This window comes from Tachyglossus aculeatus, chromosome 16, assembly GCF_015852505.1.
Source record: "Tachyglossus aculeatus isolate mTacAcu1 chromosome 16, mTacAcu1.pri, whole genome shotgun sequence".
Taxonomy (NCBI): Eukaryota; Metazoa; Chordata; class Mammalia; order Monotremata; family Tachyglossidae; genus Tachyglossus; species Tachyglossus aculeatus.
The window spans coordinates 10,680,524-10,698,390 of NC_052081.1; the positions used below are offsets into that span (position 1 = coordinate 10,680,524).

The 17,867-nt window shown below is 41.0% G+C and overlaps 2 protein-coding genes across 4 annotated transcripts in view; both read left to right on the forward strand.

Annotated features, from left to right (window-relative positions):
- The window catches only part of SOAT1 (sterol O-acyltransferase 1), a 43,815-nt gene extending 39,091 nt beyond the window's left edge, over positions 1 to 4,724 (forward strand). For both annotated transcript variants that reach the window (XM_038757600.1, XM_038757601.1), the window contains 2 exons: positions 863 to 1,008; positions 1,534 to 4,724. In XM_038757600.1, coding sequence (XP_038613528.1) covers positions 863 to 1,008; positions 1,534 to 1,590 — 203 coding nt within the window. In that variant the 3' untranslated portion in view covers positions 1,591 to 4,724. The remainder of the gene's footprint in view (positions 1 to 862; positions 1,009 to 1,533) is intronic.
- A 2,994-nt stretch (positions 4,725 to 7,718) lies between these two features.
- The window catches only part of AXDND1 (axonemal dynein light chain domain containing 1), a 40,937-nt gene continuing 30,788 nt past the window's right edge, over positions 7,719 to 17,867 (forward strand). The window contains exons 1-4 of one of the 2 annotated variants that reach the window (XM_038758247.1): positions 7,719 to 7,769; positions 10,223 to 10,376; positions 13,314 to 13,495; positions 15,019 to 15,119. In XM_038758247.1, the coding sequence (XP_038614175.1) occupies positions 10,280 to 10,376; positions 13,314 to 13,495; positions 15,019 to 15,119 (380 nt within the window). In that variant the 5' untranslated portion in view covers positions 7,719 to 7,769; positions 10,223 to 10,279. The remainder of the gene's footprint in view (positions 7,770 to 10,222; positions 10,377 to 13,313; positions 13,496 to 15,018; positions 15,120 to 17,867) is intronic. The other variant, XM_038758246.1, reaches the window with a different exon arrangement.

Here is a 17,867-nt window from a genome sequence, read left to right on the forward strand (position 1 = left end):
TTCAGCCGTACCCGAAAACAGGACAATACACGATGATCTTTTGAGGTCCCTTTCGGATGTTTGATATAAAGGGTTATAATGCAAGCTGTCCGTTAATTTACCCTAATGCTCACCTATGCTCCTGAGCCTTCCTAGGTCTGGCCTTCTACAAAACAAGTATAGTATTTCAATTTAGGACAGACCTTGGGAAACCTGAAAATTAGGGTTTCATGTATTTTGAATAACCATTTCTCCATGTATTGTTTAAACTCAAATGTCTGCTTTTAATCCTTCACTACCAAAGAAGATTGTTTTTGTAGGGTTTGTTTTTGTTTTTGTTTTTTTTTGTACTTGTGAATATTCACAGGGGTACAAGGATATTCTCCTACACCACTATCCCTGCAAGCTGTTATTCAGTGCATGCTGCTGGTTCCATAGGGCCCAAGAAAGAGTGTGGATGGTGCATACATACCCTCTCCAGTACTTCAAAAACAACTCCAGCAATAGGCTATCCTTCCCTGTTCCTCACCCTTCAAACTCCAACCTAAAACTATATAAAATAGACTTGCTGAGAAGACAGTGCTGTTGGCCAAGGCCTTCGTGACTGACCATTCCTACTGAGAGCTGCCATACATACCTAGTAAAGGGCTAGAAAATAGCCTGCCATTTATTTGTATGTCTAGACAGTGTCACTTGTGAACATGGTTGGGGTCCTTCTACCAGCAGCACTGACTTTTCGTATGAAGGACAACTATATATTGATTGAGGAAATGAACTCAGTACTGTGGTCTATGTTCAGAACATTCTAATAGGGGATGACAAATATCTTGAGCCGCTAATCCTATTGAGTGTCTCAATGATTAATTTGCTTATCCTGTTCCAGTGGCTTTCAACTTCCTTGTGAATGACCATCGGAAAAGGCCTATTTGGAATGTGATGATGTGGACTTCTATCTTTCTTGGCCAAGGTGTCATCCTTTGCTTTTATTCTCAGGAGTGGTACGCGCGCCAGCATTGCCCTTTGAAAAATGTGAGTAATCATCTTGGAAATGTGAAGAATCTGTCCTGTAATCCTGAGCGGAGGTGGATGGCTAGTGAAAGAAGAAGGGTGGGGGCTAGTGTGCCAAATTAACATTTTGGGGAGGGGAATAGGATAAATAGAATAGGAAGAGAATGATCTATGCTACACCATGGAATTGAGTTCTGGTCACTCCATTTACCTCCTCACATATGAGAATACTTGTGTGTTTTTATCTTGTCCCTATCCAAGAAATTTTAAAAAATGAAATTTATAAAATAAACTTGTACTATAATAAAAAGTATTATTAGCTTCATGAAGTCAAGCAATAAGACTGGAAAATCTTTTCTGTATTTTTTTCCTCCCAAACAGACTTAAAAAAGAAAGTATATGGCCTAAAATATTTTAGAAACCTGTTATAAGCATATAACACAATTTCTTGAAATTATGACGCTCTTGCTAGTGCTCTGCATTCTGAAGCTGGCCTGCATGTAATGTTCATTTTTTTTCTTTTCTTTTTTCACCCCTCCCCACCAGCCCACATTTCTGGACTACATAAGACCACGATCCTGGACTTGCCGCTATCAGTTTTAGAAGATGAAACTTCGTATCTGTGAAAATCAGTTATACTTTTTTGATTATTGGGTAGCAGCTGCTCTTTTTTTTAAGCTGTTTCAACTGAGTCAGTTCAATTTACATGGACTGCGAAAGACTTGAAAAGTGGCTTATGCCATTCATTGATAAAACTTTCTTGACCATCACCTAAGGCTGAGCCCCTTGAAATATTGGTCAGCTGAGTAGGACTACTTCCCTTTTGGGGATTAGTAACCGAATTAGGACAGATTGTGTCTGGGTCAAATCTGCCTGAAGCTCGAATGGCATCCGTCCAATTTTCTTGAACTCATTCCATCTCTGTAACTCTTTCAGGTTTATCAGACTGAAATTTTGTACATTCTTTGAAGCTCTACTTTGCTGCTAGGGCACTAATATAACAAAAGCACCACATTTTTGTGCCATGGAATTAGCCAAACACATGAGGAGCTACTGTTACGACTTCTACAGTTCAGAATTTCTTTCCAATTATATTGTTGGGATGTAATGATGGATTAAAATAGAATTGGGGACAGGAAATAGTTATTAATCAAGTGCTTTTTCAATGGTGATAGAGAATTTTGAGTACTAGTTTGTATTTATAAAATTGCACAAATCTGGATTACTAATTCAAAAGGTAGCTTTCAGAGTTCTGACTGCTGATTTCTTTGTATTTTCTCAAATTATGTGGTGTTCTGTTCCTCAAAGTCATTATGATCCAAAAAGAAGTTTGACTTTTCCCTGGAGTTCCTTTAGTTTAGTCCTTTTGTGCTCCTTGGAGGAGGAAGAAGAGAAGATTAGCTTTCTCTTTGGGGTTTGTTTTTAAGTCCCAAATTGTTTATACTAAAATTCATTTTTTCAGATACCATGTTTGAATTTTTTTTGAACTTCTATAAAAAAAAGCAATTTGAAACACAAATCTTGACTTTGAAATCCAGGTTTAAATAGGTATTTCAAGATGAATTTGAATCTAGCATTGAAATCAGCCTCCAGCAAGGTTATTTTGTTGCCTAATAATGAATTCCTTCACCGTAAAATATTTTTCAGACTGTAAATTATCTTTAAAGGTGATTAGATTCTAAAGTTCCAGTAAGATGATCAATGCAGATTTCTTTTAGTTATCACTGTAGTGGCGATTCAGTTTGTGGAACAGCTTGACATACCAATCGTTTTCAGTAGAATCCTTTGTAGTCTTAGAGGATTCTATTCTTTTATGCAGTCAAATAGACACCATTAGGAAGAAATGTGAATTATTCTTCAGAGTGCCGGCACAACATTGGGTATAATCAAAGCTCTTGATTAATGACTAAATTAGTATTTCCAAAGATGCAAGTATCCCCTTGTTCTGAATCTGTAGCAAGTTAGACTGGTAAGAAGAGGGAGTTCTGTAACCTGAAAGAAAGGTTGACCCTCATGTTACTCTTAATAATTCACATTTTGGATCAATTTCTGCGTTAACTAAGATGTAGTACTTTTTCTTACTCCTAAAGTGACTATTTTTTCCCCCAGTCTCGACTTTAGCAATCACTGTAGGGAAAGGAAATAGATTAGTTCCAAAATTAATGAAAATAGAACTTTTTCTCCTTTTGAGCCATTCTAAAAAAAATATTCAAGACTGCATTGAATCTGAGGACTGACTAGCTATTTTGCTTTTCTTATTTTTCGTCACAGACAGAATTCTTAGTCTTCCAAGTGGGGTCTACTGGAGCTTTGTGTTCATTCTTATTCCTGGAATATCAATTATTCCCTTTTCTAGCTGACCTAATATGGTGCTTCAACTTGGAGAAATTTAGTTTTAGAACCATGTAGGGGCTTTATCTCCTGCTGCTGTCTCCCATCACTGAACGATCTGATATGAGAACTTGAGTTGAATCCTGAGGCTGCACTGAATGGGAGTTTGTAGAAGTTCTTGAGGGCTTCTGGGATGAAGGTTTGTGCCATTACCTCATTGGGAAGTCCAGCATTTAAAGTGAAAAGATGTTTTGGTGGGTTTTTTCTTAGAGCTGAAAGGTTAAAAACTGATTAGTAGTTGAAATATTATTGATAAAACCATGACCCGGATGACTTCAGATGCAAGCATGCAGAGGTCTTGTCTTTGAGAATGGAGTCCATAGCAATTTTAAAAAATTGATTTCCCACATATATTGGTGAACTTCTGGATATACCTTGATTTTTCTAATAGGACGTTAAGGAGACGTCAGTTGCTTAAGACCATTTAAATATCTGGTAGAACCTTGTGCAGTTAAGTATGGCCAAAAGAAACTTCAGATTGAGCACGTGAGCAGTGTAGCAACACAGTGCCACAAATAGCCTCTCCTATGGGGAAATAAAATTTCACTTACAATAATTATGTTTACCTGTGAAGGATGAGCCTCTTACTGTTGTACATGCTATTTCTTGGAATTTCAATCAGCAAAAAGAGGATAGGTCTTACATATCTTAGAATTCCGTCCAGGGATATACCAGCTGTTCCTAAATTACTAAAGATCTTAACTAGTCTGTGAGTCCCAGTTTCTTGCTTAGGTGCAACAACAGTCACAAGTGTTTGTCATCAGAAAAAGATGTTCGAGATCTTAAACAAGAAAATACTGTAGATGCACCAGGGAACACTCAGCATGAGCTTGCAAGATGTTAGAAAAACAAGTCAAGCATGTTAAACCTGGGTGGTTCAATAATATACATTCTCAAAGCCGATTTAACCAAGTTGTGGGAATGTTTTAAATACCTTGCCCTTGACTTGTAAGAGAGTTGCTATTCTTGGGAAATCTCATATTTTATTTTTGGTGAACTTGCAGGACTAAACATGCTCCCTTGCAACAGAATTTTCAAGGGCAGCATTGTTGAAGGTAACTCATGGGGTAAAGTTACTCTCAGGTACCTGCTTTGATACTTGGAAGAGCTGCAGAGTTGAACTTAGGTATAGTCCTAGATGAGGTAGCAAGAAAAATTGGGCTCACAGGGACTAGCAGGATATTTCCTTGTTAGATGTGATTGTTTCCACCGATAGGTAAAAGGATATCTCAGGAACTGTTTACCCTTCTCTTGCTATTGATTTCAGTCCCTACTGTCTTAAGTGTTGAAAAATGTTTGTTTTTTTTTTCTTTTTTCACATCTAGGACAGATAAATGATGTTAAAACTTTTTTCATCGATTTCTTGCCAAACGTTTAGGGCTTGGAAAGTTAAAGCCAAAATTTGGAATTGGAAAATTATTGGTGGACAATGGAAATGTCAAGATACAGTATGGAATGCAATGAATGCTTTTTAGGGAAGTTTCATAAGATCCTTATGACTTCATGAAATCTGCCCCAGGCTTATATTGCTGGGAACAATGGGCAGTAGAATTAACCTTGATATCTACTTATTTGATTTTAGGTTGGTAGTTGTCTCCTTACATTTTCAGACTGTCTCATTTAATCAATAGGATTCATGTTTTTCAGAAAGGGGAAAAAAAGGGGTCTATAGACTTCTTTTGGGGGGGAAAAGAGGGAAGTTTAAGGAGCAAAGGCAGGAAATCTGGGTATAAAAGCCTTACATGTTATTCACTGTCTTTGTTGACCAAATACCTCTTCCTTTCCCAAATTTAGCTGAAATTCACTGACTCAAAATGGTCAAGCTGCTGAAACTAGATGAGGGACCTAATAGCTTGTTTATGCCCCCAATTGAAAGTGTGGGGATCGCCACACTTTCCACCTTTCATTTTTTATAAAGGCTTCCCTTTCTTTTTAGGGAATACTTTGCCTATATATATTTGTAAAGGAGTTTCATGGCTGACTTCCATGTTTGAGCGTCACACTTCTGTCAGCACAACTATTGTTAATATATGAACTGTTTAATAGGTGCAGCACATTGTTCTTAGAGATGTCGGTTTAAATGTTCAATGATAGGGCACTCTGGCCTCACAGTGGTGTGGAAACCTGGGAGGGATGCCCCAGCCAATTTCAACATTTTCCTTTTGAGCCCAATTCTGGGGCTAAACTTCATGGGCAAAAGTGCCAAGAAATGAACTTTAAGAATGAGGGAGGGACCGGAGTAAATATCCCAAATCAGCACTTTACCTCTTGAGCCCAAACACTTTTTCTTCACTTGTTTCAACCATTCAACATTGTACATTTATCCAGGCTCTTCAGAGAACAGTAAAAGGGTCACTCCAATCTGAATTTGTCTTTTGTAATCAGAATTGTACAAACTTCCCTGCCTTTTGTTGCTTTCCCTAGTGGCTGTTGTCTTTGATGAATCTGAATCCTTGTCCAATCACTGGTACTACAGCTTGTTCTGTATACATTGTACTAACTTTTTTAAAAAAGTTTTTTTAACTTTTTGAAAAAATATATAGGGGATGGTAATTCTGCATATATGAAGACTATGGCAAATAAATATATTTGAAAAAAAATTGGTCTTTCTGTTACAAAAATATAGCTTCTATTTCAGTTGTCCCTTCATATTAAGAGAAATATTAACAGCATTATGCGTAAGTGTGAGAGCTATATCCTCTCATTGGCATCAGGAGAGAACACTACGAGGGTTCTGTAAGTATGTAATAGAAATCTGATCCATGGTAAGGATGGGATGGGATGCAGGAAATGTCACCCAACTCTAATTTCTTTAATTCAGTTGTATTTATTGAGCGCTTACTGTGTGCGGAGCACTGTACCCCACCATAGCTAGAACTTGAAATTCCTCACTATTGGCTTCAAACCTCTCCATCACCTTGCCCTTTCATACCTCACCTCCCTTCTCTCCTTTTACACACTCAGCTCCCCTGGTGCTAACCTTTTCCCTGGGCCTCCATCTCACCTGTCCCACTGCTGACCCTTGACCCACGTCCTACCTCTGGCCTGGAATTCATTCATTCATTCATCGTACTTATTGAGTGCTTACTGTGTGCAGAGAGCACTGTACTAAGCGCTTGGGAAGTACAAGTTGGCAACATATAGAGACAGTCCCTACCCAACAGTGGACTCACAGTCTAGAAGTGGGCTCAGTCTAGAATGCCTTCCCTCCTCAATCAATCAATCGTATTTATTGAGCGCTTACTGTGTGCAGAGCACTGTACTAAGCGCTTGGGAAGTACAAGTTGACAACATATAGAGACAGTCCCTACCCAACAGTGGGCTCACAGTCTAAAAGGGGGCCCACTCCCTCCCTTCAAAGCCCTACTGAAGGCTCCCCTCCAAGAGGCCTTCCCAGATTAAGTGCCCCTTTCCTCAACTTCCCCTTCCCTTCTGCGCCAGCTCGACTCATTCCCTTTGCTCTCCCCCCCACCCCGTGGCACTTATGTATATATCTATAATTCTACTTAAATTGATGCCTGTTTATAATCATCATCAATCGTATTTATTGAGCGCTTACTATGTGCAGAGCACTGTACTAAGCGCTTGGGAAGTACAAATTGGCAACATATAGAGACAGTCCCTACCCAACACTGGGCTCACAGTCTAAAAGGGGGAGACAGAGAACAAAACCAAACATACTAACAAAATAAAATAAATAGAATAGATATGTACAAATAGAGTTAAAAAAATAATAATCTAATAATAGTAATGGTATTTGTTAAACGCTTACTATGTGCCAAGCACTGTTCTAAGCTCTGGGCTAGATACTAGGTTAGCAGTTTGTCCCACGTGGGGCTCACAGTCTTAATCCCCATTTTACTGATGAGGGAACTGGAGGCACAGAGAAGTTAAGTGACTTGCCCAGAGTCACAAAGCTGACAAGTGGTGGAGTCGGGATTCGAACCCATGACCTCCGACTCCCAAGCCTGGGCTCTTTCCAGTCAACCATGCTGCTTCTCAATTGTTTTGATTGTCTGTTCCCGCCCCGACTGGAAGCCCGTTGTGGGATCGTCTCTGTTTATTGCTGCGTTGTAGTTTGCAAGCGTTTAGTACAGTGTTCTGCACCCAGTAAGCGCCCAATAAATGAATGGATGGTTGAAAACCACCAGCCGCCTCCACAGCTGCCCTTGCTGTGGGGCCCGGCCGCGGTGGGCGGTTACGAGAGGCGAGGCCCCGGTTTCTATGGCAACAGCGCGGTTTGCGCGCGCGCGGCGACGGGCGGCCCTGGTTTCTATGACAGCAGCGCGGTTTGCGCGTGCGCGCGGCGACGTGCGGCCCCGGTTTCTATGACAACAGCGCGGCTTGCGCGGCTTTCTTCAGGGCCTCGGCCCTCCTTGTCGCCCCCTCAGGTGCGGCCATGACACCCAGGGCCTAACGAAAGCACCGGTTAAATTCCTCTTGGGCAGCGGGGAAAGAGACTGTGTGTGTCGGGGGGGGGACGCTAATCAGAGTAGAAGAGCCACTTTCTTAAAAAAATGGCATCCATTAATCTCTTACTATGTTCCAGGCACTGTGCTAAGTGCATATATGCATTCATTCATTCAATCGTATTTATTGAGCGCTTACTGGGTGCAGAGCACTGTACTAAGCGCTTGGGAAGTACAAGTTGGCAACATATAGAGACGGTCCTATATGTTTGTACGTATGTATTACTCTATTTGTATGTATTCTATTTATTTTATTTTGTTAATATGTTTTGTTGTCTGTCTCCCCCTTTTATCAATTAGTCGATCAATCGTATTTATTGAGTGCTTACTGTGTGCAGAGCACTGGACTAAGCGCTTGGGAAGTACAAGTTGGCAACATCTAGAGACAGTCCCTACCCAACAATCAATCGTATTTATTGAGCGCTTACTGTGTGCAGAGCACTGTGCTAAGCGCTTGGGAAGTACAAGTTGGCAACATATAGAGACAGTCCCTACCCAACAATCAATCAATCAATCATATTTATTGAGCACTTACTGTGTGCGGAGCACTGTACTAAGCGCTTGGGAAGTACAAGTTGGCAACATATAGAGATGGTCCTATATGTTTGTACGTATTTATTACTCTCTTTTATTTGTACGTATTTATTCTATTTATTGTATTTTGTTAATATGTTTTGTTGTCTGCCCCTTCTATCAATCAATCAATCAGTCGTATTTATTGAGCACTTACTGTGTGCAGAGCACTGTGCTAAGCGCTTGGGAAGTACAAGTTGGCAACATATAGAGACAGTCCCTACCCAACAATCAATCAATCAATCGTATTTATTGAGCGCTTACTGGGTGCAGAGCACTGTACTAAGCGCTTGGGAAGTACAAGTTGGCAACATATAGAGGCAGTCCCTACCCAACAGTGGGCTCACAGTCTAAAAGGGGGAGACAGAGAACAAAACCAAACATACTCACAAAATAGAAAAGATATGTATAAGTAAAATAGAGTAATAAATATGTACAAACATATATACATATATACAGGTGCTGTGGGGAAGAGAAGGAGGTAAGATGGGGGGGATGGAGAGGGGGATGAGGGGGAGAGGAAGGAAGGGGCTCAGTCTGGGAAGGCCTCCTGGAGGAGGGGAGCTCTCAGTAGGGCCTTGGAAGCCCTAGACTGTGACTAGACTTCTAGACTGTGAGCCCGCTGTTGGGTAGGGACCGTCTCTATATGTTGCCAACTTGTACTTCCCAAGCGCTTAGTACAGTGCTCTGCACACAGTAAGCGCTCAAATACCATTGAATGAATAAGTGCTGGGGTAGATATAAACTAATCAGGTTAGACCCCAGTCCATATCCCACACGGCGTTCACAATCTTAATATCCACCTTACGAGTGAGGTGACTGAGGCACAGGGAAGTTAAGTGACTTGCCCAAGGTCATACAGTAATAATAATAATAATGATGATGGCATTTATTAGGTGCTTATTATGTGCAAAGCACTGTTCTAAGCACTGAGGAGGTTATAAGGTGATCAGGTTGTCCCAAGGGGGGCTCACAGTCTTAATCCCCATTTTACAGATGAGGGATCCGAGGCCCAGAGACATTAAAAAAAATAATAATAATAATAATGGCATTTATTAAGCGCTTGCTATGTGCAAAGCACTGTTCTAAGTGAAGTGACTTGCCCAAAGTCACACAGCTGACAATTGGAGGAGCCGGGATTTGAACCCATGACCTCTGACTCCAAAGCCCAGGCTCTTTCCACTGAGCCAAGCTCAGTACTTCCTGAGTGCTTAGTACAGAGCTCTGCACACAGTAAGCGCTCAATAAATATGATTGAATGAATACAGTAGACAAGTGATTGAAGCAAGATTAAAACCCAGGTCCTGACTCAATCAATCAATCAATCATATTTATTGAGCACTTACTGTGTGCAGAGCACTGTACTAAGCGGTTGTAAGTACAAGTTGGCAACATATAGAGACAGTCCCTACCCAACAGTGGGCTCACAGGATCTATCCACTAGGCCATGCTGCTTCTATACTACTTTGACCCTTCTCGGCATCTAGGGGCTCAGGGCACCCATCTTGCTTTGAGATTTTTTAAAAAAGATTGCTGACACCACTTCATAATGCCCATTTAAGGCTGTTCTTAAGCTTAGTGAGCAAAGAATGTGTCTGCCAACTCTGTTTTGTATTCTCCCAAGTGCTTAGCACAGTGCTCTGCATAAAGTAAGCTCTCAATAAGTACCACTGTTGATGATGATGGTTTGTGACCTAATCCACCACCTGATTTCTACTTGACTGGGGCCAACGGTATCAGTTTTTGTCCCAGAGAAATGTCACTCCTCCCATCTACAACTACAACTTTGATTTTATTCCTAGATAATCATTTAAGATCTTGGCAAGTCATCAAGTGGAGGATAGCAGATCCAGTGCAGTATGTCTTTCAATAAAGCGCCTCGAGCATTGCCGCCACCTGTGCCAACACCTGAAAATCAAAAATGGAAGTTCCTGACTTCCACAAAGGAAAAGACGGGTAAAAACTCTGCAGGGAATCAGCAGTCTTAATCCACAAGTAGAAATTGTAACCCAGTTGTCCTAGTCCTTACCAGGGAACCTGGGAATTATATTACCACAGGATGGATAATAGCTCTCTTGCCCTATTATTTAGTCAAATTAAACAAAATAATTTTTTTAACTCACATATCTCAAGACCCAGATGAGAACCCAAATTTAAATTTCCCTGCTGAACTGTGTTGCATTTCCTATGTTTCATGCTACTGTGTGGTAACTCAATTTTTGACAATTTAGAAAAGTGTTGAAATAATTGCTGTCATATATCACACTAATGAATTGGTGTCCAATGGAACAGAAATCTATATGAAGCATTTTAGACTTTCACTGCTGTGATGTATAAATTAAAGTGGCTTTACACACTGGCCTGGTCTCTTGGGGTTAAGGACTAAAAGAAACTTTCAGGCTAGTGAGAAGTCGAAGTAGCCAATAAATGTTAATAAAATTTGGGAATGTGACGCTTGGAATTAGTATAGTACTTCAGGCTACTGCTTGGTGTTTCTGATCATCAGATCATCTCGTGGCTCAGTGGAAAGAGCACGGGCTTTGGAGTCAGAGGTCAGGGGTTCGAATCCCGGCTCCACCACAAGCCTGCTGTGTGACCTTGGGCAAGTCACTTAACTTCTCTAAGCCTCAGTTCCCTCATCTGTAAAAATGGGGATTAAGACTGTGAGCCCCACGTGGGACAACATGATCACATTGTATCCCCCCAGCGCTTAGAACAGTGCTTTGCACATAGTAAGCGCTTAACAAATGCCATCATTATTATTATTATTATTACTTCAGGCTACTGTTTGGTGTTTCTGATAATCAGATCATCATCTAGACTGTTAGCTCATTAATGGGCAAGGATTATGTCTACTAATTCTATTGTATCATACTTTCCCAAGCACTTAATGCAGTGCTATGTACATAAGCAGTCATGTACCATTGATTAGATTCAGAATTTTTTTTCTTTATGTAGAGGAAAGTTCCAATGATTTTTCTCTGAAAGGTCAGTGAATTTGATGTTGTTGTTGTTCAGCTCTACTCTTTTTGCCTTAATTCTTGGCAATGAGCTCTAGGGAGAAGAATTTGTCTTCTCATGTCCCCAGTCAATCATTTTTATTAAGACCTTACTTTGTGTAGAGCACTGTACTAAGTACTTGGGAGAGTACAACAGAATTAGCAGCCACATTCCCTGCCCATAATGAATTTAGAGTCTAGAGAGAGAGAGATGGACACTAATATGAATAAGTAACATATCATTTAAAGGTTTGGGGGTTGGGTGAGTGGTGGTAGAGCCACCTTTTTGGCAACAGACAGCTCGTGCTGTTGATCAGCTTCTAGCTAGACAGACTCCCCTGACTTAATGAGACTTCTGAGAAGCCCAGCAAGGAGTAGAAAAGAAGATAATTGGTGACTGCCACCACCGTCACCTCTGGCAGGGTTGAGAGTTTGTGAGCATTGCAGAGTCATTCATTCAATCATATTTATTGAGCACTTACTGTGTGCAGAACACTGTACTAAGCGCTTGGGAAGTACAAGTTGACAACATATAGAGACGGTCCCTACCCAACAGCGGGATCACAGTCTAGAAGGGGGGAGGCAGACAACAAAACAAAACATATTAACAAAATAAAATAAATAGAATAGTAAATATGTACAAGTAAAATAGAGTAATAAATCTGTACAAACATATATACAGGTGCTGTGGGGAGGGGGAGAGGAAGGAGGGGGCTCAGTCTGGGAAGGCCTCCTGGAGGAGGTGAGCTCTCAGTAGGGCTTTGAAGGGAGGAAGAGAGCGAGCTTGGCGGATGTGCGGAGGGAGGGCGTGACAGGGCAGGGGCAGGACGTGGGCCGGGAGTCGACGGCAGGACAGGCGAGAACGAGGCACAGTGAGGAGGTTAGCGGCAGAGGAGTGGAGGGTGCAGCTGTAGAAGGAAAGAAGGGAGGTGAGGTAGGAGGGGGCGAGGTGATGGAGAGCCTTGAAGCTGAGAGTGAAGAGTTTTTGCCTGATGCGTAGGTTGACTGGTAGCCACTGGAGATTTTTGAGGAGGGGAGTAACTTGCCCTGAGTGTTTCTGCACAAAGATGATCCGGGCAGCAGCGTGAAGTATAGATTGAAGTGGGGAGAGACAGGAGGATGGGAGATCAGAGAGACGGCTGATGCAGTAATCCAGTTGGTATAGGATGAGAGATTGAACCAGCAGGGTAGCGGTTTGGATGGAGAGGAAAGGGTGGATCTTGGCGATGTTGTGGAGGTGAGACTGGCAGTTTTTGGTGATGGATTGGATCTGAGGGGTGAACGAGAGAGCAGAGTCGAGGATGACACCAAGGTTGCGGGCTTGTGAGACGGGAAGGATGGTACTGCTGTCAACAGTGATGCACGGGTCACGTCTTGCTCGTCTCCCAGCTGAGCCACATCATCATTCATAGCTGAAGCAAATGTTCACTGATTTGCAGAAACCATTTGTTTGTAACTTTTATTTTTTTTCCAGTTTTCACCTTATGCAGATAACTTCCTGGAAAGGCACTCCAATTATGTTCATCTGTTTTATCACCTTAGCCTTCCCTAAGGTGATGAGTAAGATGAGTTTGATTCTCACCCTTCATTCCCATCAGATAAAATAGGTCTTTGCATATAAGTGAATATATCAGCCTACAGCCAATACAAGTGTGTGTGTCTGTCTTTCTCTGTCTCATTATTAGTAGACCCAGGGTTTACAAGCAAATCCAACTGGATGATTTGCTTGTTTGAGCAACCATCTCAGTAGGATTTTATTAGCTGGATTAAAGTGACCCTTTAGGCAGATAAATCTGTAATTGATAACATGACAGATGGTGTTTTTACTTTTTCTTCTCTCTCTCTGTTTTCCCAAAACCTATATCAACAGCTGTTCTTTCCTACTGTTTTTCAGAACTCCCAGAGCTAAGAGAGAAATCAAGTGCATTGGACCGTTCGAAGCCTCTTCCTACAACTCTCCAGCATGATTTTATCCCAGAGGAGATTCTTATATCTCTGACATCCACAGCCAATGCTGCTACTTGTCCTGAATCTTTACGCCCCCCCAAAAAAGTAAAAAGTATCAAAGAACTAAAGGTGTGTATATCAGTTCTAGGTGAAACATTTTGTTTTTAATTTTAAGCATTCTTAATAATAATAATAATGGCATTTATTAAGCACTTACTATGTGCAAAGCACTGTTCTAAGTGCTGGGGAGGTTACAAGGTGATCAGGTTGATGCACGGGGGGCTCACAGTCTTAATCCCCATTTTACCGATGTGGTAATTGAGGCACAGAGAAGTTAAGTGACTTGCCCAAAGTCACACAGCTGACAATTGGCAGAGCCGGGGTTTGAACCCATGACCTCTGACTCCAAATCCCGTGCTCTTTCCAGTTTATATGCATGTGTATCTTTAATGTTATATCATTATGGTTTTGTCATATACATAAATTTGGAAGGGAAATACATCAGCAAGACTAGTTCTTTATTATTTCCTTTAAATGATGCTAACATAGAGCTGTCAAAATCTATCATTTCCCTCAGCTCCCTGAAGTTACTGTTAAGTTATGTCTCATTTTGTTTCTTATATGCCACTGAGTAATTGTTCCTCCCTCTAGACTGTGAACTCCTTGTGGGCAGGCATGTTTCTACCAACTCATATTTTCCCAAGTGCCTAGTACAGTGCTCTGCACACATTAAGCATCCAACGAATTCCATTGGTTGATTGATTCTTTACTTTCTTATTCTTTTTTTCCAGTACTGAACTACTGAAACGGTGACAATATAAAATCCAGAAAGCCATAAGTGCCTAGTTGTCATTTAATAATCATAGTAGTTGTAGTATTAAGCACTTGCTGTGTGCTGACCACTGTTCTAAGTTCTGGGAAAGAATACATATATGAGAATTGGGCACAGACCCTGACCTCTGAGGAGCTCACAACTCATTCATTCATTCAATCTTATTTATTGAGCGCTTACTGTGTGCAGAGCACTCTACTAAGCGCTTGGGAAATACAAATCAGCAACATATAGAGACGGTCCCTACCCAGCAACAGGCTCACATTCCCTGAACAATTAAAAGAAAAGGAAACTAACAATTTAGTTTATTGACACATTTGTGAATGCCTAATTATACTTCTAAAGCACTTTACAACCATTCAAGTCCATATAAATGCTTCTTATTGTTACAACTATTCCTTCTATCCATGTTCCACAGGGATGCAATAAAAATCACAGATTCTTTGTGATGTTTGGATGTTAGGGTTAATGACTCGAGTCATTTTTCAGTTTTTTCAGTTTTTAGCCCAATTGCCAATTTCAAATTTAATGCTGAAGATGGGTCTCTTGTTGACACACAATGTAATGTGACTTAAGCTCTTAACCTCTCCTCCTGCAAGTTTCCAGTTTGGGATAATGAAGTTTTAATGATCAGGAAAGGAACTTAAACGCTTAGCTCCTTCTTAGGATTTACAAATGCAGCGTGATCATTGTAATGGCCTACCTCCGTATTTGGAGTATGAGAGAACATAGGTGCCTTTTTGAGTGGCACATGGTAGTTGTCTTTTTATATCTACAAGTGAGCTCTGCTAAATACTGATTTATCTCTGATTGTTCTTAGGATGGTCTGCGCACCGCAAACCCAATCTGGCACCATCCTACTCGCCGGGACAAATTCAGATTCTTGACGGACCATCCAATTTCCCTGAGAGGGGCTGGAAGGTAAAGAAGATAGGAGTGAAACAGAATGGTGAGATGGAAGATGCAACAAGGGAGCTAGCAAGCGAGGGTACAGACCTTTTGAAGTACATGTGTGGTCTTCATCCCCATTAGCCAGTGACAGACTAAATTCCCCGGCTAGTTCCCAGACTAAGGTCTCCTGATTCCCAGAGGTTTGCTCTTTACAGAAGACCAACATTTCAGTCCAAGCCTCAGTTCATTCTGTAGAGGCTTTCACATGGCAATACAATAGTGAAATTACCACCTGAAAGTTTGAAAAAGACTGCTTTTATGTGCCTATGAAACTATATCCTTAAAAACATTAGCAGGTCAAAATTTATGATGCCTAGGAACTAGTTTTGGTAAGAACATTGTGCCATTGGCTGTGTAAAGGAGTACATCCCCAGAACTTGGCATCATTAAAACCCTGGCTAAAGCATATTATTATAACAGAATCTCAAGGATGTTATAGAGAATGTAATCAGCAAAATGTGCTTTGAAAGTGACCTTTTTAGTTACTGGCCTCAAGGAAGAATTAACTTTTTCTGAGGAAAGTGTTATGAGAATGTTTAAAGATTTTTTTGTGCCATTTCACATTTTTCAAAGTGTGTTGTGTCATTATTGGGCAATTTTCAAATCTTCCTGGCTAATATACAGGCAAGAAAACCAAAGGAACTCGGGTCTTTAACCCTAACATCCAAACATCACAAAGAATCTGTGATTTTTTTTGCATCCATGTGGAACATGGATAGAAGGAATAGTTGTAACAATAAGAAGCATTTTTATGGGCTTGAATGGTTGTAAAGTGCTTTAGAAGTATAATTAGGCATTCACAAATGTGTCAATAAACTAAATTGTTAGAAAAATTCCAAGCCAGATATCTTCTGGCATTCACATTTCTGAAAGAGGATCCTTATGTTCATTCTGTGTACATTCTCCACCATAGTTTAGCAAGCAGTCAACAATATGGAAACAATTATCCGATCACATCTATCCTCTCTTCTGTTGTTTATTAGACATAATGGAATAAAAAATCAGTTTGGCTTAACAAACTAACTCTTTCTGATCGCTCCTAACATGATAAAAAATGGTCATCCCATCAAAAATCATTCTAGATCTTTACAGGTTGCTTGCAACTTAAAGCAAGGACAGAAATGATTTAGGAAGTAGCCATGCCAAATACTTGGGGACGGTGTGGGAAGAGTCAAAGAACATCAGTGGATATGGATAATAATGGATAGTAGTAGGTACTTTTAAAAATGACTCAGATTTGAAGTTGTTAACCTTTGGGCTTCTCTCAGGGTTACAAAAATGTGCTAACATACTCTTATTTGTGTATACTGGGGAAGCACCAGGCTTGGAGCTTCCCAACAGCTATGTCGTTCCTGTGGGTCAGCTAGTCAGTCCGTGGGGTTCCCTCCCGAGGTCTGGCGTTTGTCTGGAGCTCCTCCTTCCACTCCAGTGGTATGGCTTCAGGTGGTGACGAGACTTGAAGGGATTCTCCTCTGCTTCAGAAAAACATATGGAGCTCAACTCCTGGCCTTGGGAAGCTGAAAACTTTCTGATTCCTCCCAACTGTCCTTAAGGGTCTGCACCACTTAAGTGACATATTATAGTTCAGGATTAATCCAAGACTCCCTTCAGTGGATTGGCTCCAAGGTGAAGGTGAACCTGCCCACCAGACTTAGGGCTGGGAGCCATCCACAAGTAGAGGGGACCCTTCAGGGCAACTCTGGGCCCAAATGGATTTCCTGGCACTGAACCAATCCAGATATACATTCCCAGAGGTTACAGGACCTGATAGGCTACCTGACTGTGGGACATGATAAAGATCCTAGCATAATTTGCCGTAATTTCAGCAGTGGGAAATGTGGGGAAGGTAGTTTTGCTAAAGCTTAATGCCTTGACTCTGGAGAGAATGGGCTGTGTAAGGATGTGCAAGGACATATTTTTCAAATGTTGACCAGTGGGGGAAGAAGAGAGGGATTCATTCATTCATTCATTCAATCGTATTTATTGAGCGCTTACTGTTTGCAGAGCACTGTACTAAGCGCTTGGAAAGTACAATTCAGTAACAGATAGAGACAGTCTTTACCCAACAACGGGTTCACAGTCTAGAAGGGGGAGACAGACAACAGCTGTGTGACTTTGGGAAGTCGCTTCACTTCTCTTTGCCTCAGTTCCCTCATCTGCAAAATGGGGACCAAGACCGTGAGCCCCACGTGGGACAACCTGGTTGACTTGCAACCTCCCCGGTGCTCAGAACAGTGCCCTGCACATAGCAAGCGCTTAATAAATGCCGTCACCATTATTATTATTAATACCATCAAAATAGATAAATAATGTGCTCAGGGATAAGTATCACTTTATATGTAGACTGTAGTGTTGTTCTCCACATGTACCTGCCTGCTCAGTCCAGAGAGGGTAGGAGGAGGGGAGCTGGTTGCAGCATAGCTAGCATCTTCCTGAAAATGAAGGGGGAGAATAGAGCCTGTTATCTTCTTGCTAAATATGGCACGGTTCCTGCCAAATCATCGAATGCCAAAGGGCAAATCTAAAATGTTTATGCTCTATCATGTCGTTAATAATTTTAATCAAAATTAAAACTTGGCATTTTTAGAGGACCTCCCTCGAAAGAACCTGAAGTAATTGCAGGTTAAATATTTTTAATTGTAACTAGGGAATTTAGTATAAAAAAACTATACTGGGGTATCCCATGTAATAAGAAAATATTTTTTCATATTTCTTTAG